This window comes from Dromaius novaehollandiae, chromosome 5 (genome assembly GCF_036370855.1).
Source record: "Dromaius novaehollandiae isolate bDroNov1 chromosome 5, bDroNov1.hap1, whole genome shotgun sequence".
NCBI lineage: Eukaryota > Metazoa > Chordata > Aves > Casuariiformes > Dromaiidae > Dromaius > Dromaius novaehollandiae.
Window position 1 is genome coordinate 13,196,834 of NC_088102.1, and position 27,160 is coordinate 13,223,993.

General features: G+C 38.6%; 1 protein-coding gene and 1 long non-coding RNA gene across 5 annotated transcripts in view; one reads left to right on the forward strand and one right to left on the reverse strand.

The window, feature by feature from the left end:
* Nucleotides 1-9,224, reverse strand: part of WDR20 (WD repeat domain 20) — a 49,044-nt gene extending 39,820 nt beyond the window's left edge. For 3 of the 4 annotated variants that reach the window (XR_010389315.1, XR_010389314.1, XM_026111309.2), the window contains exon 1: nt 8,865-9,224. Coding sequence is in view for 2 of the 4 variants with exons in the window: in XM_026111309.2 (XP_025967094.1) it covers nt 8,865-9,128 (264 nt within the window). In the remaining 2 variants the exon portion in view is untranslated. The remainder of the gene's footprint in view (nt 1-8,864) is intronic. The other variant, XM_026111308.2, reaches the window with a different exon arrangement.
* A 251-nt stretch (nt 9,225-9,475) lies between these two features.
* LOC112989946 (uncharacterized) lies at nt 9,476-22,905 on the forward strand. Its single transcript, XR_003260950.2, has 3 exons — nt 9,476-9,839; nt 12,143-12,204; nt 22,190-22,905. It is a non-coding gene; the product is annotated as an uncharacterized LOC112989946 (long non-coding RNA).
* Nucleotides 22,906-27,160: the final 4,255 nt, after the last annotated feature.

Here is a 27,160-nt window from a genome sequence, read left to right on the forward strand (position 1 = left end):
TGGCATCCAGTCAGTGTCCTGCTCTCACTGCTTCCGCTTCTTTTAGTTGAAAGGGAGTACTAAAGCCGTAAGCCGGAGCGCTCTGAAAGTTTTAGGCGATATCACTCTCCTGACAAAGTGTATGGAAGCTTCCAGCACAGATGAATCGTAATTACGTTTTCTATTCTTACGAGACTGGGGATAATGAAGTTTGTTCATAACATCCAGCATTCATGAAGTTTCTCTCCCTACTCCAGGGCATTTTTAAGTTAAAGTTCTCGCTTAAACTAGCATTTAGTATAATACAGCACTTCACATTCTCTAGGTATATGAAAATTAGGCTTTATTAAAACAAGAACTGTTCAGTACAGCTGCTTTCCAATCCCATGCAGATTTAACAGCACAGGTTCTAAAAATCAAAAGTATTCTTTCTTTGACCATTACGGCCACCTGAGAACTTTATTATTAACTCATGAAATTAAAGACCAACTAAAGTTGGGAAACCAAAACTGAAATCAGTGGAGATTTGTCATTCACACCCTTTTGAAGGGCTTTACTGAATAAGGAAAGAGCAGAATTCAAACGTCAAGTTATGAAACTGTCATATAAAAGACTGTTTAAACTACAATAATACTTCAAAGCAGGGTGTCACATTTTATTTTAGAATGTCCAAGATGACAATTATGGCTTGTAATCCTCTCAGAGATGGGTCCAGGCAACATCTAAACAGAGTTTGAGACATATTCAACGTACTTTGTAAGTTTTGCTGATTGTCAGACGTCAAAGTGTAGTACAAGCTCCTTGCTATTCAAGAACATAGTACAACCCTTTTGTAAATATTCTCACAAAGCTGGCCCAGAAAACTCACTACAGACACAGAAATGTTTGTGTCACATAAGTGGCCATTATTTGCATCTGTGAAGCATTATGACTAGAATTTTGTCAGTTTGCAGAGAACAAGCTTTACAATCAATGGTTTTATATTAATTCCACTAACTGACTTCATGAGTGCAATATTATAACAAATACACATTTTAATACAAAGCAACAGTGAAAAATTCTGCCTGCAGTGACCAAAACAATAAAAAATCCAACAGTACATATAAAATACTGTCTTAGTAACTTTCTTTCTGAAACATGCCAGCCAAACAGGCAGCCATAGATACATGAACCATGTTGTCATCACCTTAAGAGAGCAGTCTTTCAAAGGATGCACTGCAACAGCTTACTGAAGTCAGACAGTTGTGATGTAGGCTTGAAGCACAGACTAGAAAAGGTAAAAAGCACTAAAACCTAATACCAATATCCTCAAACCCAGAAACAGCTCCTAAAGAACAACCACTTTCTAAGCTCCATCAAGTGCAAATATTCTATTCTTTTCTCTTCCACAGTAAGATATTTAACACCTGTATCATTTTTAAACAGCTTTTTATTCTTCACAGTTCCTCTTGCTCAAGCCTGCCACAGCTCTGCTATATCAGCCTCATGACAAAGAGTTAAATTCTTAAGCCATTTCCTTTGGAACTGTCACTGAAGAAAGGAGTTACAAAAAGAGCCTTCAGCAAATTCTACAGGGGCATTTTGTAATATGTCATGGCAGTCCTTAATAAGGCCCAGCTAGAATTAGGAAAGAGATCATCTATCTAAATCATAAAACTCAAGCTCTTCAGTATTTCCATCCTTTAGAGACTTGAAGTACGTTTGCAAAAGCCTTTCAAATACCTTAATGAGTACAAATAAACAGGTAAAGTATAACTCATCCAGCCACATTACCACCCACCATAGGGCTGGTAAATCCAGTCCCAATCCAACAGTACTTCTAACAAAATAGAATCTAACAAAAAAGAAAAGAAATCCATCATGAAGAAATTAAGGAATTTCTTGAAAAAATCTGCATGATCCCTTTCAAGAGGGACAAAATAGGTTTACAGAACGCCACATCCAGGATATCTGAACAAATGAGGACTATGCAAATGCCTATAGCACAGAAAGAGCCTCTTCCCAGTTGCTGGCACCAGATACCTTTGAGGAAAGTTTTGATGTCTTTGCTGCAGTACTTCTAAATAACCAGCTTTGTACGTCATCTCCTTGGCAATAACACTGATGTTTTGAGTCTGGTATAAACAAACATTCCAATGCAGAACACCTTATAGTAGAATTAGACAATCATAGTAATCAACCTTTCTTTAGTATCAAAAACACTGAAAAGAATCAGTCTGTAAGCACTTAAACAGTAAAGGGGAAAAACCCACACAAGGTGAATTTGCCAAAAGCAAGCATCAAAACAATCTGTCTTCTGATAAATAACTGTATTAAGGAAAAAGTTCAGCAGCAAATACAATGCCTTGACATTAATAAAGCTTTTGTTAAGTCCCATGTGATGTGACACACCTACAAGCAAGCTAAGTAACTATGTTTTTTAAATTTTATGAGATATTTTTGATAACAGATGAGAATACACTTCAAATCAGTTAAGGACATCAAGATTGGAAGAGTTATTTACAGTATGCAGAACAGTGTTGGAAATTACGCTCAAACTGAATTGAATAAAATTCAATACAAATGCTACTTGGCAATTTTATAAAGAAAAAAATAGAGCACATAAAATGGAGAAAAGTAGCAATATGATAGGAAACAAATCAAATGAGTCAACATTATGAGAAGGATTCAAAAATGTCAACATTCTGCAATATGTTAGCAAGAGTATTTGAAGGTAGACACAGTAGGCAATTATTCTCCTTTATTCTACACTGAAGTCATGACAGAAGTACTATATCTAGTGTAGGTACTACAAATGAAAATGAAAGTTAATTGAAGCTAATAGTGACAAGGGCAATCAGAAATTTAGAAGTGATGATCTGAGGAGAAAGGTTAGAAAAACCAGATTTCTTTAGGGAAAATGAGAGGAAAAACTAACAAGTTTTCAAATATGCAAAAGCACACACACAAAAAAGCAATAGTCTAGTTTAAACCCACAGTAGATAACAGCAAACATCTTACTCCTTCTCCCCACCCACCCAGTTCAGTTAGACATTAGGGAATTCAACAAAAATCAAGCATCAAAACAAGTTGTTTATGGACACTGTAGAATTCTTGTTACTGCAAGTTTAAGAACCGGTCAAAATCATGCAGGTATACTTTACTCTGCTTCAGAGCAAGTGAATCTTTGAATATCTTTACAGATCTCAACATTTTTTTAGCTCATACATGCTACTGAAATGTGAATCTTTTTTTTCCCCCGAGGCCTAATGCAGCTTAGTGATCTCTAAATGCAGAGAAATATAAACCCACCTCCCCATTGCATCTTGAGAAAAAAATCTAACTGTTGTCCACCATACAGATTCCAGCTTCAACCTAGAATTGTCTCACAGTACTCTTCCCAGAGCAATGTATTAAGCACAATGATAAATGCCACCTATTATCATTCTGTTGAGACAAGATCCTAGACAAAGTCTATAGAACACTTCTCAACTGGGCAGAGATTCCACTATCAAGCCAGACATAGAAAAAGCTAGTTCAGAGAATTGTAAAGGAAGGAATCCTGTGTGTCATCAATATTTTTACTGATAACTAGGGACTGTCAGTATGCTTACTCTTAAACAGAGAAGTTGAGGTAGGAGATTATCTTCATCTTAGTTCAAATACAATTATCTCCAAGTCCCTTGCTCATCATGAGAGAGAGAGAGAGACAGAGAGAGAGAGAGAGACAGAGAGAGAGAGAGAGACAGAGAGAGAGAGAGAGACAGAGAGAGAGAGAGAGACAGAGAGAGAGAGAGAGACAGAGAGAGAGAGAGAGACAGAGAGAGACAGAGAGACAGAGAGAGACAGAGAGACAGAGAGAGACAGAGAGACAGAGAGAGACAGAGAGACAGAGAGAGACAGAGAGACAGAGAGAGACAGAGAGACAGAGAGAGACAGAGAGACAGAGAGAGACAGAGAGACAGAGAGAGACAGAGAGACAGAGAGAGACAGAGAGAGACAGAGAGAGACAGAGAGAGAGAGAGACAGAGAGAGAGAGAGACAGAGAGAGAGAGAGACAGAGAGAGAGAGAGAGACAGAGAGAGATTCTGTTCTTCCTGCTTCCCCCAACCTGAATTTCTCACCTACATACGCGTCTACTACAATACCATATAGTTACTAAAGGACTGCTGCTTCAGCTAGTTACAGAGAGGGGGGAAAAAAACAAAAAACACCTTAACAACTTAAGGCAAAGCCTTTTTTTTTTTTTTGGCAAGAAAGAGGTTCCAAAGATGAAACAACCAGCGTTGGGAAAATCTGCCACATGTTATCAAAGAGCCAAGGTAGACAGAATTTACATACAATGCAAAAAGTGTAATACAGTATACTAAGTTAAACTTGCACATTCAAATTTGTAACATGTCGATGTTAAGTAAAAACTAAGACTGTGTAGTGTGTGACACTATTGCTAATATATACCGTTACATATCACGGTCATAGTTGCAAATTAATTTGTCCAGAAGCCTTTTCAGTAACCAGAGAGAATGCACTAATTAGCGTTTACAGACTTTTTTTTTTTTTTTTTTTAAAAGCAAAATGCGCTAGCTTCCTAGCAGAAAGGGAAACAGATTTTTGGTAGTTAGTGTCAGCAGCAATCTAGAAAGCTTCATTTTGTCAGTAAATCCTAAGGCAAGGAAGATGAGATAGCCCTCTCCTTTTCAAGCCTAATGAATCAACTAATAAATCATTTTGCAAAGCTGGCCACAAACCAAATTTAAGTACACCAAGACTGTCTCATAAGCAAAAATCAAATTACAGCCCTCACTCCTGATTTGGGGCTGCAGGGAAAGGGATCCCCTCCAAAGCTTCAGTACATTACAGTTTGAGTAATAATTTCCAAATGATTACCTTATATCCCCTACTCCATGAAGAAAACTCCTAAAACAAAGAAAAAAAGAAAAAAAGCTTCCTGTACCACCTAAAACTCTCTTAAGTAAGATTAAGTCAAGATTCCACAAAGAACAGAGCATTCTGAATCTGACTGAAGATCGAAGTGGATGGAGGCTTTATTCAGATGAGACTTCATAAGGCAACCAATTGGATCTGACAGCTCGCTGCCATCAAAGGGGGCAGTCCTGCTCCCTTTACCAAACCCTTTCTTTGTACTGACTGTCCCTGCCATATCTAACCCCTAAGTGAGACGGTTGGGCCCACCAAACTAAGAGAAAATCTACCCTGAAAAACATCAGTACTTTGCTGCTGGTTTAGCAAGCTGGACTGGCTCAACCAGAGGTTGAGCAGTGCCAAAGCCAGAAAGAGGGAGGTAGGAGCACAGTGCCAGAAGGATGCTACACTGCAAGACCATGATTTTCAGCTGTCACTAGATCAGTTGAGTTTATGGAAACTCACCACTTCTGTTTAACAAGAGATCATTGTACACATCTAGCCTTAAAGCTAAAGTTGAGGAGGAGTGAAAGGGAAAGCCCAATGATACTCAGTGCAGTCAAGAATAATTATACACTTAAGTAAAGCAACCACATCTCATTCTATTACAGTTTAATTTCTCTTTACTTAACTATAGGTTCACTTCCCTTCTCAGTGGATCCAAATCAGAAGGTAGCAGTTTTTTGGAAGCCTGCATTGCCTTATTAATATAAAAAAAGCTGTGTAAGGTTCATTATGAAAAAAAAAACCACTAGCTCCTAACTGATGTGCTTTCATGGAGAAGATGTGCTTTCACTGAGGAAGGTAACATAAGACCATGAAATAGTAAAAACTCAGCTTCCTTTTTAAAGGTACAAAGACCAAATTTGTGAGAAAATACCTTTTTGCTTCATAAAGCCTCTAAGGACAGCTTGAAGTGTTGTCCAACACTCTTTCCTGTCTCTTGTCTGAGCTATTATCATCATCTATCAGCATTACAAGCTCCGCATCACCCGCCCTGGGTGGGAGACATAACTTCTAATCCAAGTTTCTTGGAAGAAGGATCAAGGTTAAAGAAAGATCCCTGGAAAGGCTGATCCTTATATAGGTCTCATTTCCTAAATAAAACACATACATTAGTAGTCTAGGTAAAAAGACAATTTATAAAGTAGACATAGCAGATGCAGCATATTTAGTATCCAAGGGAAATGAAAAGAATAAAGTTTAGCATCAGTGATTTTAAGGAATATCCTTTCAAGCAGTATCTTTGACTCAGCATTCAGATCATTTATTCTTAAGTGTCACCCATGGCTTAAGCCTGACTCTTGCTTGATGTGTACTTATCTGCAATGGATTACCGATATAAGAATTATCTAGGTATCTAACAGATACCATTCTCTAAAATACAGTCCTCACGATTCTTTCACTCATTTCAGTAAAAGTATAGTATTTTATTAGCAAGAAGTGAACCTTAAAAAAAAAAAAGGGTGGGGGGGATCAAAGCTACAAGATATATACAACACAGCTTCACTAACATCATCTTGTTCTATAATAATTTAACATAACTTAGCCAAAACAATGAGGATATTATAGCCTTAAAGTAATTAGGAAGAAAAATTTAAAGGAGGTTTAGATCATTACAGATAATTATGAACTAACAGTTAAAACTGAATTAAAGTTATTAGTCCGCATCTGTACACAGAGGATCACAGATCAGTCTGTCTTAAATTGATAAACAGAAAAGGAAACAGAAAGGCTTGCAAAGAGTTTGATAGTTTGTCCAGTTTAAGACAGTGCTATACACTATCAATTTAGGTAACAATAGCTCTTCTCCTTTTTTGATAGCCCCAAGCTATGCAACTTCTGATTTTGAAAAGCTCAAATAATCACATCAAAAGCTGTCAGCGTGTTCTCATGTCAACTTTCTACACAGATAAAACAATGACTTCCAATTAAATAATTTCAAAATAAATTCCTAAGAAACAAGTATTACAAGTTTAAGACAGACCATCTTCCCCACTCTCAGTTAAATCTTTTACTTTAAGCTTGTTTTAACCTATTTCATCTGTTTCTTTAGGTTCGTTGTACTAAAGTTAATGTATTGTACATACAGAATATGCCGTATTTTTTAAGATGTAAATGTTGTAAAAGCTCACTGAAATAAAAATCTATTCTAAATGTTTTATACTAATCAGAAAGAAAAACAATTTAATACTGTAACAGGTTTGCCTCAAAGCTCACAATTCAACAAACCAAAATTTTCAATTACTGTGTACCACAAAAACAGCTTTTAGCATCTAAAAAAAGTATTATAAGAATGGCTTTGAGCTTAGTGTTTTAATTTGAAAAAGTTATTCAGTTCCCTATTTCCAATGCACTTCCAGGTTTTAGATTTTTTTATTCTTTGGAGTGTGGCGAGAGATGACTAAGACAACCGTTAAGAATCACATGTATAATTACTAGACTACATGAAGGCCTGCTCTGTAATATAGAGAAGTCTGCAGCTATTTTGTATGGAAAAATGAATCTAAACATGGCAATAACGTAGGAGACAGATTTTTAGACACATTAAGTGCCACCCACAATATCTTGTAAGCATTAAAGATAGCAACTATACATAAATAGCAATTACTGTTTGATACGAAACACTCATCAGGTACTTAAATATTATTTAAACAAAGATTTCTTTACAACATAATTAGATTATTAAAATTCATTAAAGCGTGAAACCAAAATCTGTAGGCACTTTTTTCCTACAATTATACAGGACAGAACAGATCTGTCAAGTCACAGTTAACAGATACCCAGGCAGGCTTTATTCTCCAGTTAGTGCTTATACTTCATATAGGTAGAGGAGTGGTGTGGGCACTAGCTTAGGATTTTGTAGACTCAGGTATAATTCCTTGCTTGTCATGCTTCCTGCGTGACCTTGGGTACGTCACTAGCTCTCTGTGCCTTCATTCCCTGTTGCATGGTGGGCTACAAGCAGGAAGATTCTCACAGGTACTCACGTTATGGCAGCTGAGTCTCAAATACGTAAGATAACGAACACCCACTTTTCAAAACAGAAAACTGACAATCAAGATGTCTGTGTTTACATATATTGAGTGACATGCAATCACACAGCATGACAAAGTATGAACGCCTCACTAAATCCCGTGAGGTCAAGGACCCAAGAAACAACAGGTAGAAAAAGTTTGATTATAAATACAGTGAACTGAGACGTCAAACGCACACGCTGTTAGCTCTGCATCAAATATTAACATTTAAAGAGGATCTCTTAGGTTGAATCAGTGTTTCTTTCCTATAATAGGAACTTTCTCAATGTTAAATATTTGACATGTAAAACTCAGCTCATTGCACTGCTCTCATTTAGAGACAACCCTAGAAACTGTCCACACCCCAAAGCCACAATAAAGGCCTAAAATTAAAGTGAAAGCTGTAACTATTTACTCGAAGCTAGGAAGATATCCTCTTCCCACCACCTTGGAAGCAGGGATTTGGCACCACCATAATCATGCCAAGCATTAGTGTCCAGCAGCCTCAGACCTGAAGCAGCAGGTGAAAGAGGCCCAGAGCTGCCTTGCTGCTGGAAAGCCAGCCCTCAACCCGATACACCAAGGAGGGGCCGAGGAATCGCATCGCTTAGAAGGGCCCCACACGCTCCTACCGGTGCTGACAACCGTATTTGACGTCGCCCTTTAGCACCGAGCCAGCGCCAGTCCAACTCACGCAGCCCTCCAGGCCAGGCCTACACTCCCCCTCCCCTAACTGCTACCTCCGAGCCAGTTAATGGGGAGACCAGCTACAGCGGCAGCTGCAGCCGGGCCCCAGTCAAGGAGCTGCCGGCCCCAAGGCCTGGCCCCGGCGGGCCCGAAGGAGCAGCGGCCCCGCGGGGCGGCCCCAGCCCCCCGCCGCCCCCCGCTGGCACCCGGCGGGCCCTCGGGGGGGAGGGGGCGGCCGCCGCGGAGCCCCCCGCCGCCCCGCTCCCAGAGCCCCGGTACCTTGCGGACCCCCTTGTAGATGTAGAAGTAGAGCTCCCGGCCCACATTGAAGCAGAGCCGGTCCCCGTTGCCGCTCTGGTCGTTGACGTTGACGAAGGAAACACGGACCGGGTTGGAGCCCTGCGAGTTGAAGGGCACCCGGTTCGGCCGGCTGTACTCCGAGTGGCTCAGCAGCTTGTACAGCCCCTCCCGGGTGGTGAACTGGGTCTTAATCTCGTTCATCTCCTTCCCTCCTCCCTCCGCCGCCATCTTGGAAAGGAGCATTCATCCTGCCCCAGTGCCCGGATGTAGCTCCACTGCGCAACCGCCGCCGCCGCCGGGGCTCGCGCGCCCCGACGCGGAGGCGGCCACGCAAACGGCGTAAAGGGGCGGAGCGGCGCTGCTTGTTTACTGCGCGCCTGCGCATGCGCCAAGTGGCCGGCCCTTGGGCGGGCCCTCGCGGCGAGGGGCGGAGCCGTGGGGCGGGGGCGGGGCGCGTGCCAGGCGGGGCGGGGGGCGCTGAGGGGGGGGGCTCAAGATGGCGGGAGGTGGGTGCTGGCGGGGATGGGGGAGATTGGGGGGATGGGGCGGATGGGGCCTGGGGTTCAGGGCTCTGCCTGGTGGGTGTGAGGGCGGCTTTGTACCCGGCAGAAGTTGGTCGCCACAGTGTGTGAGCTCCTGGGAGTGCGTGAGGTGAGGTGAGGTGAGGTGGTAATTGCCACCACGTGAGGCTGAAGCTGGAGTGTGGCAGGTTCTGGTGCGTGCCTGTGCAGTGGTGTTGCGTAGGTGATAGTGGCTTTCCAGACTTGAACCTTTTCCCAGAGGGGTCACAGAAATGAAAACGGGGTGGCAGCACCCTGGCTTTGTGCAGTGAACTACTGCTGCTTTGCCATGGCCCAGGCCAGCATTGTCCACAGGTTGCCACTGGCGTGTCGTCAAGAAGCCAAATGGCTGGCTCAGGTGCGGCTTCTGAACCTGGCCGAAGAGTCCCGATGGGTAAGCCTGTTGAAAGAACAAATACAAGGTGCAGCCCTGGTTCGACTAACATTTCCAGTCAAGCCAGCACTGCCCCTAAGGGAAGTGGTGCCACCATCCCTCCAGCTTGGCACCAGCCTCTGTCGAAGCTGTTGGCTGCATGCAGAGCCAGGCTGGGGAGTTGGCCCAGCTGAACATTAACCTGAAAAACTGGTTGTCACGTAATTTACTTCATTGTTCTGATCATCATCCAGCTATACAGCCGGCTGTGTTGCATGATGAACCAGATCAATGCCCTTTGCTGGCACAAGGGAGGAAGTTGCATGGGGTCAGAAAGGATTGTTTTCACTGGGCAGGGAGGAAAGACTGTTTCTTTTGGCAGCAGTTGCAGTTTAAAGAGTTTGTCTAACTACAGCCTCGTGGTTTGAAATCATGGTTGGCTTAAGCTAACGTAAGACTGATCTCCCACTATAAAAAGGGGGGTTGATCTCTGCTCTATCTTCAGCTGCATATTTTTACTGCTTCTCTTGCATCAGTTCTAGCAATCGTGCAACCAAAGGGTGAGTCAGAGCAGCTTGAAAACTAACCCCACAAAAAGAAATGGCAGGTTCTTGGATAAGGAAAGTGCTGATCAGCAACCAAGTTGGTCCAACTCATCCCAGAACTGGTAGAGCCAAAATAAGAAAGGGGTTGGGAATGTGCAACTGGGAGAGGCTAAGCAGCACAGCATTAGATCAACTTAAATTAGAAATAAAAAAGGCACTTTAAAGGTATAGTTTCATATCGTAACTGAGTTGGTCTAATGTGGCTGCTACCAAAAGAGGTTGTCCTGCTGTCTTCATTTTTTACTGTGACTGTCTGCTGCTGCTACTTCCTTCACAAGCAGTGGTGCTCATCTGACCTCATGGTGAGCCATTTCAGAAAGACAAATGGGTAGAGAATTAACCCCTCCTCCAAATGTGAAATGAATGGTATCAGATGAAAAACAGTGACTGTGTAAGGGAGGGGACAGGACCTCCACCTCCCTTGCTATCCATTAGATCAGCTCAACTACAGAAGTCCACTCAGACTCCAGAGGGCAAAAGGGATTTGGTCTCAAATCAATTTAGTTCAAAAGGATTTCATTTGCAGTTAAATATGACCTTGCTGCTGAGCATCAAAATGTTATTACAACATAGCTGAGAGACATGATACAGCTGAAGCCTTCCAGGTTAACTCATACAGAGTGTATATCTGAGTGAACATCTGAACAAGTACAGATAATCAGACTTTAAAAAGGCCAGGTGCTGAAGCCTTGCTTGGCATTTGTGAGATAAATCCAGTCAATAATGACCGATAGATCTTGTCAGCTTACCAGTCGGCCCTGCCAGATGGTATTGATGACCTCCTAAAAGCACACAAAGTAGGTGAGCAGAACTCTAGTTATTTTAGGAATCATCATCTTGAGAGTGGTTCTTTCATGCAGAAATGTCATGTACAGGCTTCCAAAGAAAAGATCAGAATGTTTTCGGTCATCAAAAGAAAAGTAGGAAATGCAAGGATCTCTAAATAATAATAATAATAATAATCAAAGCAGACAAGAATTTAACCGAAAAACATTAATTGTTGCTCCAAGCTGGCAGACTCGGTTTGTCTTATTCATTACACAGTGATAACACTGGCTAGATCACTATGAAAAACAAAGCAGGCAACTTTGGTAGAAGGATTGTATGGAATGCAAATCTTACTGAAACCGCAGCAGGCCATCTGTCACTGAAGGAATGAGTGCGATCCAAAGAATAAACAAAGTTAACACCTACCTGGTTATCAGCAGTACATGATGGTGCAGAAAGTCAAAGAATTGATGTAGTGTTTAACATTTACCAAGAAACATCAATAAAAGCTGCTGAGAGATTCCACAGAGAATCCAAGACAAATATTCATTTCAAAAACACAGCTGCAAGTCACAAGAACACTATTGTACAGCCACATCAACAGTCCTCATCAAATACTTGGTTAAGGAATGGGAAAGAGAGATTACACAGTTAAGCCTCATGAAAACGTTCTCTGTACCACTTGTAAATTCTTCTGTTTCAAGCTAACCAAAGATCGTAGTCCTGAAATTGTCCCATGAGGATACTCACAGATGTGTTATTTTGTATGTACTACACAATCAATAAATAAGAAGTCAGTCACAATCACTGCTGAATCCTTCTTTTACTTCTCCCAAATGTTTTGGCAACTTGGAAAACAGACATGAGCAAAATTGACTGGCATTAATAAAATAGTGTGGTCCTTTGAGATCAATTTATGTGGAGTATAAATTGGCCTTGCAACTTTTTCAGGAAGCAGCATCAATAGTGCTTTCGCTGGCAGAAGAAAACTGGAGCCTTAAGACTTATGCAATGTGAGTACAGTTATCAACAAAACTTTTCTATGCTTGAATTTGCATGCCATCTGTTACTTCCCTAAAAGTGCAACAACTGATATCAGTGAATGCTTTTATCAACTCTTCTGAGCCAAAAAAAAGGATGGTGACTACACCCATATTCTATCATGCAAAAAATGTCTATTCTAACATGCACCACTTGCAGAGGCAGGCAATCAGGAGACCATCTCTGCAATGTCTATCAACTATAGCAGGTCTGTCAAGTCTTACTTGGGCTACTGATGCCAAAAAGAATTTAGATATTTAGTGGGTGACTGGCTTAAGAGTATCAAAAGCTCTGCAATGTGTCATTTTTTACTGAATCCATGAATGTGTATGAATTACGAGCAAGCACAATTATACAGAGATATGCAAGCAGCATATCTGAACAAGTCAAAAGATTGATGTTGGTGAGAATGACATGCAAGATCCCTTAATGTAATATAGGGAGAAGAAAAAGCATTATGATGTTGGAAATATATTTCTATGACTTACATGGGCTTTAATGGACATCTAACCTGCTTTCAGCATGGGAAAATATTGTTTATGGTATATTTTTAAACAATACCAATTTTTAGTTCCTTATTTGTATTAAGAATCTCTTCTTTACCACTACGTACATTTAACACTAAATACATGTGATAATACATTGTGATGTGTATAACAAAATGAAAGGGTGTTGCCTAAGCAGTTAAGTCTCTACTAAACTGGAATACGTTGTATATTGTTTTTTCTGTCATCCCTCCCCAAGAGAAAAAGCATGTGAAAATTTTTGTTTTCATGATTTTGGGATTTTATTACTTAAAAATACATATTTTTAAATACAAACATTTTGATTAAAGAAGGCAAGGTAAAAGAAATATGCTTTGCAGTTGGGACTGGATGAAAGTGAACTCTTTTGTCTTTGGATGAGTTCATTTTGCTGTTTGCAGTCAGTCTCTGTGAAGGTTGTCCCCTGCACAGACTAGCTTACCTCTGTAGTGAAGAGTGCCGTTCTTATCAATAACATCTCTTATCTTGAAACTTTATATATCCTGGAAATTATGCTCTCTAAAGACAAGACTGAGATTATGAACTGGATTTAAATTCAGTGGAAAGATTAGTTTGTAGGCCTACAAATAGTTTGTATTTCTAAGAGATGCTACAGCATTCCGTACTTCTCAAATCTCCCTAAATATGGAAGACATCATATCCATGCCTACAGTATTGCTGTAATCCAGCTGAGGAATGACAAAGCTGTGAATAAGGAAGGTCTGATTGTTGGCCAGCAGCACTGATCAAGGTTTCTTATGAAACTCAGACTCCTAGATGGTGATGACTGTCAGTGATGCAGTGTGAGAATTTAGTGCCATCAAGAAGGCCAAGAACACTCCTAAACTTGCGTGTTTGTAATGTAGGCAACAGAGGCATCAGTATGTAAATGCTGCAAAATTATTTTCTCTGCTCATCAGAATCATCTCTTTCATTCAGCTGGTTTTCATTGTGAAAGTCATCTTGGTGATAGTGTTGTGGCAGTACACCGTTATTGATAGGCATTGCAGCTCAAGCAGCCTGTAGTTGGCATGAGCAACAGTTAGTTAACAGTTAGTCAGCTCTGCAAATTAACGAGAAAAGTAGCTGCCATCATTGCCATTAAGGCTCCCTAAGCAGAACAGGAGATAAGGAAAACTGAGAGAAGTGTCCTTGGAAAGATAAGGAGTGGACTTTAACAGCCACGGGAGGAAAAGCAACCTTTATGGGAAATGGAAGCACTACCAGCCTAAAATAAAGAACCAAAGAAGTTATAAAAGGTGACCAGAATCAAATGCCTCTGAACATTTTGAACATAAAAGAGATATATCTGCATGGACCTCTTAAGGTTATCCTCGGTGCCTCAGTCTCCCAGGGCATCTGGCTAACTGATGGTGAGATCTTTTTAAGGGCAACTACATATCATGGCTTAGTTTTGCATAGTTGTGTATGTATTAAGTAAAGATTGCTTGTTAGAGGATGAGCTGTGTCCTGACCATGCAACTGCCTAGATTTAGCACTTTGGCAGCAGCAGAGTGGTTGTTCCTCTGTATATTGTTTGCTGGCACTCAGGTTTGTTGTGTGAAAAAGGACTGGGGAGAGAATTGATTCTTCTAGAAATCTAGCTAAGAATATTCTGATAGAGTCATTTTTCTTCTGTTGCATTGATGTATGTCTCAAAAAAGGACTGAAAACCTGTTATCACATTCCACATTTCCTTATTGCCTTTCTCACTTGAAACAATACTATCTCAAAATAAACACGTTGCAAAGAGCTTCCGAAGAAGAATGGCTATTTGCCATCCAGTAACAGGAGGAGATTCTCCATCAGTGTCACAAGTGTAATTTCAGTTCCAGGGCCTGAATGACTGACTCCAAATTGTTTTAGATGAAGCATTGAAGTTTTAGATAGACAATGTTCTAATTGGCCTTTTTATGAGCTTTTCTATGAGCTCACTGAAGCATAGGAGCGTTGGATACTAGGTAGCACAGGCTGTTCATTCAGTGCTGGTTGAATCATTGCAAGTTGAAAGGAAGGAGAGCTCCCTTCTCTGAATTGTGCACTGGCTTCATTATAGTCATTATTATGGTCAGTTTGCTCATGTCTTTTTTTGCAAGGCAAGAAGGGCATAAGTTAAATTATCAAATCTTAGACATCGATCTGGCATCCAGAACATCTTCATAGCTGGGAACTGGAAGATTGGTGAATGGATGTAAGCTATGTACTGTTTAAGAAAACTTCCCAATCCAATCTTTTCATCAAAGTGGGATGGCTTTTTATGCTATAGATTTTGTAACCTTAAAGACAAAGAGAAGAAGGACTGGCTGAGGAGAAGGGGGATTTATTGCTATGATGCATGTATTTTTATGTCATTATCATATGTAGCTTACAGTTTCACCACACAAAAATTTTAATTCATCATAAAAATTGTAAGCTCTCAGACAACACTCTTGGGTCCCTGCTCTTTCAGTTTACCTGAAACAATCATCCCTATCTAGCTCATAGAATATTATATTCTGAACTAACATATACTTATCAGTAATCATTTAGTCAAGTATGCACATTACTGTGACATTCATTGTCTTTTGCCTCCATCTTTCTATGGCCAAGTGCCATGATTTATGTCATTTCCCAATAACTGATGAGTGGGTTGAGTTAAATGCCAGCTAAGGTATATTTATATGCTGTTATTTTTCTTCAATTTTCTTAACTAGGTATAATCAGCTAAAATCAAATACAGGCTACATATGTACTAAGTTTTAATGTATTTTCTTCCCCATTTCTTCCCCCAACAATGATAGAATCACTAATTAAAGACATGGCAGAATATAGTAATTGTCAATCTGACCTTTTGCACAGGCAATTACTTTCAATTTTAAAATACTAAATTTCTGATTTAATTATTTGACATAGAGCAAGACATTTGATAGATGTAGTAGCATGCAGGAATTAACTTTTCAAAAATCAGCTAACTAAAATTTGACTGTGATGTCTAAATATGTCCAAAGTTTTTACTTGAATCTAAACCTGGGAGCTGGACTTAAGAGACAGGATCAGTCATGCACCATAAAAAAAAAGGAAAGCCATACACATTTATTATCTTAAAATAATTTTTCAACTTTCATTTGTATTTTAATTTAAAGAGAGAAAAAAGCATCATAACTAAGAATTGAAGAAGGTGACAGATACCTCTCCACTTTTATATTTGTGACTTTGTGGGTTTTCAGAGAGAACAAAAATCTGAAATAAACAAGCCTGATCTAACTTAGTGATTTCCTGAGATAGCTACTGGTTTGGATTTTTTTTTAATTGTTGAATAGTTAAACATGTAATTCATAGAAAATTTGGATACAAAGTATCTATTCTTTATAATAGACTCATTGAAGTGGTTAACCCCCCCCCCAAGACTTCTAGAAGGTTAAAACATTAGTGTCATATATGTTATATATGATTATATATCAGTGTACACATTCACTTGTTCAGTATGACTTACATAGAGCATATTTATATTTGCTGTATTAGCCCCATCTGGTGAATTCTTACTGCACTGCAAACTTGGCAGACTTCATGCTGAGCTCCTGTGTCCATTCTCTTTACGGCACACACAGAGACCCATACTCGTTCATTTGTCCACCATAGCAACAGTGCAAGCACTAAGGAGAAATCCTCTTAAGTGTATTTCCATAGTTTCTAAGTTTCTCTTCTGCTTTAATGTATTCATCTTGCAGGTTAGGGTGGTACTAACTTCATTTGCATTAAGAAATATAAACACCCCTATAATGCACCTCATTCACAAACACAGCTATCCTCCATTTCTGTTCTTCAGTGTTCTTTGAGCTGGGGAAATCTGTGAGGGAGCAGAATCAGTTTCTCTCTCTCTGCTGCTCCTGAAGAAAGTTTAGCATTACAATTGTTTCTGAGAGGGCCGTTGTCCACTTTATGTGATTGCAAAGGGATATCACCCATCAGTGAGTTCCTTTTAAAAGAGCTGTTTATCCACCCTTGACATAATCATTTATATTTGTCTGATATCAGTGTAAGCCAACTCTGTTTTGACTAGGTCACATTTTACTAAACTTCTGCAAGTATAAATGATTATAGATGTTCTTTTGAAGTGCAGGATCAGGATTATAGTTTCTAGATAACAAATGGGGAAGCTGCTTGTCTCTAAAATACAGGTTAACAAACCCAGTCAGCTGTTGATACATAATATGTCATAATAATGTACTGTAGGTGGCTGTCTGACTGGAAGTCTGACCTTGCATGCCTAATGAGACTTGTTCAGTTTCTTTCTATTCTCTTTCCCCTGCTGCATATTCAAAGCAAGTAATGGGCTTTTTAAAGAACAGTGTGGTTTGAAGGTTACCTGGGTAGAGTAGGCTCTGTAGAAAGATGAATGATGACTGATTCTTTTACTGCCAGACTTAGCTGATAAAGATTAGTTGCTCTGCTAAGGTTAAGTTGAAATGTGGCTACAATGTGATTCTCTCCATCACTTCCCTTTAGAAAATTCAAACATAATCTTGTCATAATCTTTTAAATCATTCTGGTCAGTCTGAATTATAGTTTATTCTGTTTCTTGTCTTCTTTACTTCCCACAGCTGTTATAGGAGGGAACTGTGGACAAAATAATACCAGCTAGTAGTGAGACACTAGGCTCTCATGACCTTTATTTAAAAGAGGTGAATAAATGGGGTTGTTTAAACATATCTTATATAGGAACATTATTAAATAAGGGCTTATCTTAAGTAGGAACTCTGCATCTTTAAGTGGTTCCAGAGTTGGTTACCTTTTTATGATCAACACAGGAGGAACTGTAGACTGTAACGTATCACTTCAGTAAAATGTGTTTCCTTGCAGTCTTATTCTATCTTGAATAGAATATAAGTGAGCCCAAATTAGTCTCATCGTTATATCAACTAGACCAGTATCTCTCATTTTCCCAGAATAATTTCATGCCTACTCTTTAAATTAAATAATTACTTCAGAGGATCCTACCCAGGTAGGGTTTCAGTTAAAGGAGACTAGAGTGAGCAGAATCTCCAGTCTTTGTCATTCTGTCATAAATATAAAATTTAAACTCTGGGGTATCCCAGAATGTAAACATGAAATTAATTAGTGGTAATAAATCAGATCTTGAGATGTTTTTTCTTGCTTTATAACACAATCTAACAAGACTATTTTAAAAAGCCTACTAAATTCATCTTGATTAAAGAATCCTTCTTCCTATGCTATTTTCATTTTAAGCAAGAAAGTAGAAACTAGAGAGGAGTGAAAGTCCAAAATATACAATGCTGTGTTAATGTTACATCTGAAACGATAATTATATTTCTCAGTACTTCACTCCCAAGATGTATTTCCAAAATTATTTGTATTTTTTTCACTCAATTTAAAAAGACATATGCCACAGTCAAGAGATAGAAACTCAGATGAAACTGGGTTTCAACTACATTTATCCTTACAAACACAGAATCTGTGCAAACTCAAGACCAGCCAATGGATGAAGAGGTGAAGACCTTTGCTTTCCTGGCTGAAATAGCTGATCTCTCCGCTCATCAACGCTTTCTACTCCAACAGGGAAATCTTTCTGAGGGAACCAGTTTGCAATTCATTGGATGTAAGTCATCTAGCTATTAATATGACTCAGCCAGTAAAACACTGCCTAGGTTTGTAAGTGTAGTCTCATGATGATCAAGCGCTCCACCTTGTTGTGGTTCTGGAGAAAATCAAACATGAGAGGCTGATTGATCTGAACAAGCTGGATTCTGGGAATAACTGATCCAACAACCACAATTGCACTCTGACAATTATGGATTCAGGCTTAGGCTGACCAAAGCTGACTCTGCCACTACTGCAAAGTCTGGCAGCAAAGCTTTAGTAGAAACATTGCAGGTGCTGATATTTCCATGAGTGGTCACTTTGGGGTTGGCTTCTTCTCTGCTTACCTGATTGCAAAGGTGGCCATGATCACAAAGCAGAAAAATAGGTAGTATGCACGGGCAATTTCAGTGCAAGGCTCTCTTGCTATCACAGGTGATAATGATAAATGTTTGTGAATGGAATTCACTGTTCTCTGTGCCCTGGCTGACTAATGTCAAGTGAACGTATTGCAGGACAGTAGTAGGACCATAGACACACAATCTGATATAATAGTACCTCTAACTTTAGTAGCATATTTGCCCTGGCTGTACTTTGTATGTAGCAGGAGAATGAAGAGGTATCATACAATACAGCAGCACTGCTGCTTTTCACTTATAATAAGCATAACATTTAAAGAAAAAGGTCAAGCTTAATGAACTCATGTCTTACAAACTCCTTGCAACTCATGTGTTGCTGTGTCCTGCTATGCTTCACCAAGATTCTGAAAGTAGGGGGAAATGATATGTATTGAAATGGTATAGTCTCTGTAGTTGCATTTTTTTGAGTGCAGAGTAGGTACAGAGCATCAGTTCAGCATTTTCAGGTAGTCAGTGGTAATTAATACATTTGTAATGGAACAATCTTAATCTTTTATTTTTGGGAAAAAAAAAAAAGCTATTTGCCCGTTTGTGTTGCTACCAGAACTCTCAGATTTCATTCAAGGGTAACCCCTGGCCTGTAGAACAAAGATCATCCTAAATCCTAAGACCAAAGAGAGTATTTGAAGAAAGGTAAATCAAAGAAATTGTGAAGAAGCATTCTCAATTTACCAGCTATCCAATTACACTCTTTGTAAGTGTTTTGTTTGAGATGCTAATAGTATTTGAAAAACTAGTTGCATACCTAATGTCCTTGCAGCATTCCCAGATGCTACTAGTACAGCATTAACTAAGCTGGCTTTGTACTGCTAGCTTTAATATTTACAAGAACAAGGACTCTGCATTAGGCTGTGTGAGAATTTCTGGGTTTTTTTTTTTTTTTTGTTCTTCTTTTCCTTAATGATCTCTTAAAATGTACTATCTATGTAAGGTAGAGTTATGCTACTTATCAGTTAAGCATAGATACTGATCTTCTCATTCAGCAGTCCAGAGGATGTTTTATGAAGCTAACATTTATGTTACTGAATATAATAAGATACAGTTCATGGTTTTGTTAAAATCTGGACCACATCAAGTTCCTTAAAGAGTTTTTCTGTTGAGTTTCAAAGTCCAATATCAGAGATACTATTCTCTTTTGCCTCAATGGAGGGAAATAAAACTAGGAACATTCATGAAAAATGTACAAAAAGACCTCTTTTGACTGTTTTAATTATATGTTAGCTGGGTGTCTTGGTAGGACCATGTATAGTCAACTGCCTTTCTATGTAAACTATCTTCATCTCAAGCACTGGCATTTTATTGGCAGATCACAGATGCGTATCACTAAAACAGCAAAAAGATACACTCTTCAGGAGAGTAAAAATCAAGTTCAAGTGTCATGGCCTTAGCTTTTATAACTATAGAAGATTTACTTTAGAACTAAAACTGCTATACTGCTAGGTGGCTGTTGGGAAGGGTGATTTAGTTTAAACAACGATGATTTATTTTTTAAAAAGTTATGGTTTCTGTCATGATACTCATCTCAATGGTGCCTGTGAGAAAAATGTAAAGGATCACTTTGGGTTGCAATTGCACAGCTTTGGGGGGTGGTTGCATCTCCCTGCTGGGAACTACAGCTGGGAGTCAAAAACTGGAGGGGATGAAGTAATTGCCTGTTTTTAAATTTCCTGAGAAAGCCACATGGCAAAAGGGGGACTGAGATGTAGGAAAAACACCTAAAAGGAGTAAAATGAGCAAGAAATGGAGCCTGTGGGGTCTGATGAAGAGGATGAAAAGAAAAGACAATAAAAGAAGCCTAGGAAAAGTAGGTTGATCAGGAAGAGACCAAATTAGTTTTGATCAGTGTCTCAGATCATGTTATCAGGGAGGATACAATGAATTCTATAGGAATCTGTTCAATCATGGGAAAGACTACCTGACAATTAAAATAAATATCTGTAGCTGAAAATACTAATTATGTAGCTAAACTGCAAATGGTTAAACTATATTTTGTACTGCTGTACCTTTAAGCTGTGTATTTTGGGCTAAAAAAGCCTCCCAAAGCAGTTAGATATACTTCTAAAATAAGTCTGGTTGGCACTGATTAGTTTGTAATGCAGGCATTAAGCAGCAGTTATTATGGCAGTAGCTCCAAAACTGAAAACAGATGAGCAGAAGGTAATTTAGAAAGAGACTTAAAATGCCAGGTGTATCAGTATTATCTCCTGCATATATTTTATGAAAATTAAAGCAGAGTTAGAAGTACTTCTTATATGACTAATAAGGGTTGCAACAGTCTTGAAAAAGCAGTGACATGCAGGAAAGTCAGTCAAGATAATAGGAAAGTGAATGCAGAGGTTTATGGAGAAGAGAACGCCCATTTCTTTGTAGTTTTCTATTTCAGAGAACTAAGGAGAAGGAAGCCAGATAACCACAGCTATTGCTAGTATAAACTGAAAGCTATCTATTCTATCAGATAAACAAACTTGGAACAGTTCTACAGAACTACAGGTGAGACAGATAAATCTAATTTTGAGCAAATGGTCTGAGGAAATAAAATTTTAGATAGGTCACCAAGAATAGCAGCTGTCCCTGAGGAAGAAAGCTGCAAATCCCTTCTTTTACCGTGCTAATCCTCTACTCCCCCTTCCTCCAACTTAGCTTTATAGGTCTACTCTGTCTGAAAGACAGCAGGAGCAAGAGACAGAAAATGCACTGTTACCAGTTTTTTATAGTTTTATTTTAGAATAAAAAACTTTTTCTGGTTAAAATGAACATGCTGCTTTTATTTTAAACCTAATTTTAAAAGATAAATTTAAAAAGTAACTCGAATTTGGCAAAATAAAGGTACTTTCACTATTCTAGAAATATCTAACCTAAATAAAGTGAGTGTGCAGATATCTTGGGCTGCCAACATCCAGAGAGTTTTAAGCTTCTGAATCATGGGGTCAATGTGATTCCCACCCAGCTGAAAGAGCCATTCTGGAGGCTTTTTCTCTCTTTTTTTTTTTTTTTTTTTTCTTTTTGTCATTGTGAGAAAAAAGATGGAAATCTCTCCTGGCAAGTATTAACCAATGTCACTCTGGTTAAGAAATAACCCATTACTTCTAGTAACTCTAGTCTGTCCTACTTTTATAATGTAAAGCACTGTAAAGCAGCTGTATTACACTGACATGCATATTAACTGGCTAAGAATACCCTCAGCTCAGCTGACTACAAAGCAGGATTTCAGTATAAATGGCAAAGTTACTTCAGGAGATTTGCCTCAGTGTGGCAGGAAGCATCTCTTGAGAAAAGTGAACTGACTTTCCCTCTAATTCACTATGTCTGGTTACTGTAGTCTACAGATAGATTTGTACATGATTAATCGAATGCAGAGCTCTTGACAACATTTCTCAAGCATCTACTCATAGTCAACTTGCATCAGAATTATCTTACTGCTACTATTTTTTTTTCAGCATCCTTTTGTGGAGAGAAAGCTGGGATTCAGAGCTCCCTTGATTTTCACAAGAAATGCCTCTTTTGATCTATCTGATATAGAAAAAAATAACACAAATTGTATGTGGGCAGAGTGTTCATCATGGATAGCTGTGAAGACTTAATCCCTGATTATCTGAGTAAGTAGTCCATAATTTTAGAACTTTGCTTTGTCCTTAACATTATATGTCTAATAAAATCAAAGTACTAAGTCTGAAATACCAAATAATTATCTATCAGCCAGGTGACTCAGTTATAGAGTCTACCCAAAACATATGGACAGATTTAAACTAATTTCTTCCCTCTTGCATACAAGTACAGAGTGCCTAAATACAGACATTTTTAATTTAAAATATTTAAATAAAATATATTTAAAACACTGGAAGGAATCAAATTTATGAACCTCTATTTTAAGTGCTAATAATGTTCCTTCCTGAAAAATGTAGACTCTGACCTTACATATTGTTAAAATTCCTGTAGCTTCTAAAACCTTTGTAAAAACATGCATCATGATGAAACTTCAAACTTTAGATATGTAGCAGAGTCAGACTAAGAGTCTAATCCAGGTGTATTGGATTCTGAATAGCTGCCTTTAAATATTTCTTAATACACAGGAGAGCATAGGGCTGAAGGAGATAAGAAGTGTGATAATAAAATTCTTCAAACTTTTCTTGGACCATGAGAAGGAAATAAGATTTACGAGAAGATCTATAAATGTTCTACTTGGGCCCCTCCTTCCAGGAAGGGCTGCACTGTCAGGGTGTAGGGAGAGTGGATTGCATGCAGCATGCAGCCATCCTTCCCTCTCTTCTCCACAATCCCTTCTGCAAGATACTGCTCTTGAATGAGAGAATTATATAAATGCAGGAGGATGTAAATAAATATGACAGTCCTACATATAACAGAGAATCCACCATTGGTACATTAAAACTTTCAGTTACATGTTTCTATCTGAATCTGAAATAACTCACCTTTGTTGGCTTCCATAAAACTTCACTCAAGAAGAGAAGCCTTGGTGCTGGAAGTTATTCTAGTTTCAAAACGTCAAATTTAGATTATGTTTTACAGGGTTGGATTGCCTGTATGTTTAAACCAAATGAGCTTAGCTTGAACTTGGTAAAAATGGAGGTTTCCAAAACTGCAAGAAACTCTCAGAATTCCAGCAATACTGAAGTCAAAGATCTGTGTTTCCTTTCTATGAGAATTCCGATAACTTCTTAAAGAGACCTAGTCAGTTTGAGGTAATTGCTAAATACATGCTATTTTTTACTCCATTTACCTTTAAGATGTACGCTAAAACTCTGTATGTTTGGTGAGACATCAGCAAATTTACTTGTGCCTGATTCACATAATTTCTTAAATACACCTATTGCATTCTTTATTCTCTAGCCATAATTCAACCTTTCATAATTAGCTAAAAAAAACCCTCACTGCAAATTCTAGAAGCAGGTTTATCTGATTCTTTTCTGCAGTTCTGCAAGATTTTTTACTTCTCCTTTAGTTTGGTAATTTCCATTTCTGTGCCCTCTTAAAAGCAGGATGGTTAAGGTTATTGCATGCTTAATATACTCATTAAAAGTGTGTAACTGATGTTTTTTTACCTGGTTTACACTGATTCCAGTCCCCACTACTTGGTAAACCTCCTTTCTCAACTTCTTCACTAAGTAAAATTCCATTTACAAGTAAATTTGAAAGCCTAAGTGATCTCCACATATGTTCTTTCTCACTCCCTGAATCCTCTGATTTTCAAGGTAAATCTTTCTTTAAAGAATTTCTTCTGTCTCTGTAGGAACTCTGTTTATTAAGAAGTAACTGCTTGAGAAGTGTTCTTTAAGTCTGAAGGCCTTTTCAACAATTTTTCTCCTTACTTATGCTGAAAGCACAAGAGCCCTCTGATCCCAAAGATGTTAGAAGTCTTCTATATAAAAATATTTGATCTCTACAGTGCAGGTGACTACAGGAACTACTTCCCTCAACATCTGCTTATCCTCTTAAAATCTAAGACTTGAACTTACTTCTGTGTGTCTATTTAAAATGAAGCCAAGATTTATTTTCTGTTGTGAACTTTTCTGTCATGTTCTAATTATCCAGCTAACTCAACTCTAAAATGGCTTGTGTCCAGTAATCTGAAAAATAAATACTGTCACATCAAGAATAAACCTGTTCTACTGTTAGTGGTGAAGTACAGAATAAATGCTTTGAGACATAATTTTCAATAGTATATAGCTCTTTAGCTTCTAATAATCCCAAATTATTGACCTTGGAGATTAGGAGCAGACTTTACTACCATGTCAGGTGAAACGCTTGTATTTCTTCTTCAGTGATTTCATCGTCATTTTCATTTACTAGTATTACAGATGTCTTAGTACATGTTTTGCAATCTCAATTTTTTATGCGTAAATCAGTAACGTCTGTCACAACCTTTTACCCCTTTTTGGAACATCCAGCTGGCTCAATGGAAACCTCACACTGAACAGTTATCAAAGCATAGAAGAAGAATAACTGAGAAATTATGGTAGAACTTTGGCTATTGAGTGTAGAAGTACTCATATTCCTGTGCAATGTTTCCACAGGGTCTTATCTGAGTGGATGGCAAATCTCTAATAAGCTGCTTCAATTTAGCAAACTGCTAATAGTTCTTGCATGAGAATACTTTGTTTCCAGGTTGTTGTGCCCAACTGATCAAATACTTCCTCATGCTGTGCTGTAATAACCACATATGGCAAGAATGCCAATATGAAGAGGATCATGAAAGCACAGACATGAAGAAACAACCCCACAACAGGATACATAGCAGCAAAGAAATATCTTGAGCTCACTGATGGCATGAGCAGGATGCGAACATTCAGGCAGAAAAGACAAGCTGACAGGAATACAGCAGTGAAGAATCTGCCTGCCTGGTTGTAAAAGAGAGTGCTCTTGTTTTCTGGCTTCAGTTGAAAGACTTCCAGATGCAAACAAATTGTATTTATAGAATGGTCATACTTGGCCTGGATAAGAAGTCATTCACTGGGAATCCTTGTTAGCATGCACCTGCCTGCAAACATTTCAGCTAGGGCACACGCTCAACACTTCTGAGCAGCTATACCCCTTACTTTTCAGCTATGAATAACTATTTTCTGAAGTCAGCTGGTTCCCTTCCAAGGCTTTCTACTGCATACAGGTATTAGCCACAGATATTTCTTGTCCCACCCCAAATACATGTAAACTTTAAGTATTCCTCTTCTTGAGGTATTTGATAGTCAGGACCATTTCACTATCAGTAATAACACTCTTGTTTCAGTTGTCTTGTTTCATGTCTCTTCCAACAGACCTCTTCCAACCTGCTTTGAACATGAGAGGGTCTTTTAGAGCAGGTATCTTTACAGTGTGCCTAGTGTTCATGCATTAAGATAGGTGAGGAGGCTGAGGAGTAGGCTTTATCAGGGCTTTCACAGAGGTACTTTCCCATGCCAATAGTTCAAGCATTAGATTTTAGAGTCTTAGTTCTACTTTTCTGAAGCTGGCTTGAAGGATAGTTCTGTTACCAAATCTACCACATATACAAAATGAGGTATGCAAGTGCCCCATAGGTACTCACACCTGCTAGTAAGTATGCAACAGCATTTAGTTGCTGCTACATGTACAATGACTGACCAACCTCAATGACATATTTTCTAGCCAAATGCTTGATTTTGATTAATTACGTTACAGTTACTTTTCTATTACTGCATACACGATATAATCTATATAATCTAAACCCACAACTTTAGTGTTAACTGAATCCAGTTCTTATAATTTGAATATATTCAGGGAAAAAAGTATCAAGTTGTTTTCACACTTGTTGATGCTGAGTCTGTTAGTTTGATGTAACTTTATATGCACTCCAACTTTTTAACATCTTCATTGGGAAGTCTAGAGGCTTCTGTTTGTTTGTTTGTTTTTAGTCAAGCCACCTGCTCCTAGAAAAGTTTCTCTCTAAATTTCTTCTTTTTCTGAATTAGGATATTGAAACTTGTGCCTATAAAAGAAAAAAAGCTTTTAATCATAGATAATAGAAGTTACAGTTGCCACCATATCTGTTATTCTTCCCTAAAGCTAATATTTATGTAACTGTTCCTTATTGCTTCGTGCTTTAAAAGGGTTCTGATGGGTATGGTATTCTACTGCCATTCTCCAAACTGCATAACTATATGTACTGGTTTTTTGGTCCCATATTAGGCGAAGACAGAGTGTGTTTCAGAAAACAGGTACTACAGTCATCTTACAATGCTCTTAAAGCAAAATGCAGAAAGAAGCACTTGTAACTATGTGGAAGACAAAGTGTCCTTTTCTCTAAATCTGCATAGGTATAGTTCTTGTTTTGTACATATAATTTCAGCTAAGAAGTGCATAATCATGCACTTATGCTGGGGAGGTGTAAATCGTGATATAAAGTACAAAACTATAAAGACAGTATCCCATGTTCCGGTCACGCGAGAATATTAAGAGGGGGAAAATAAAAATGTAAAATTGCACTGGTTATAAACTTAATCTACATTTACTTCATTTTGCAATAAACAGCGTGTAATGCAATTTATGTTCTTATTGAACAATTATGCTGGGGCCTTGTTAAGACTGCATGAATCCAGGCCTCTCCATGCCCATTCTCTCAGCGTTTCCTGTGCAGCTGAGCTTTTATTATAAGTTATATTTGGTGTTTGTTAGTAGTGGAGTTCTTGACTTTTGCTACAACAAATATATTTATATTCAACATTGCAGCGTCTTCACCATTCCTTCTGAGAGCAGTGACTCTGACAGTTATCATACTGCTTAACATAGACTTTACAAAACATAACCTTTTAAAAAGAAAGGTGCATGCGTACTGCACTTATTCCAGACAATTATTGCTGCCACCTACAGTTCAAAAGTACAACTTAATTTTACGAGGTCGATTTTATTCTGTAGCTTCTTTTCGCCACAAATATTGTAGC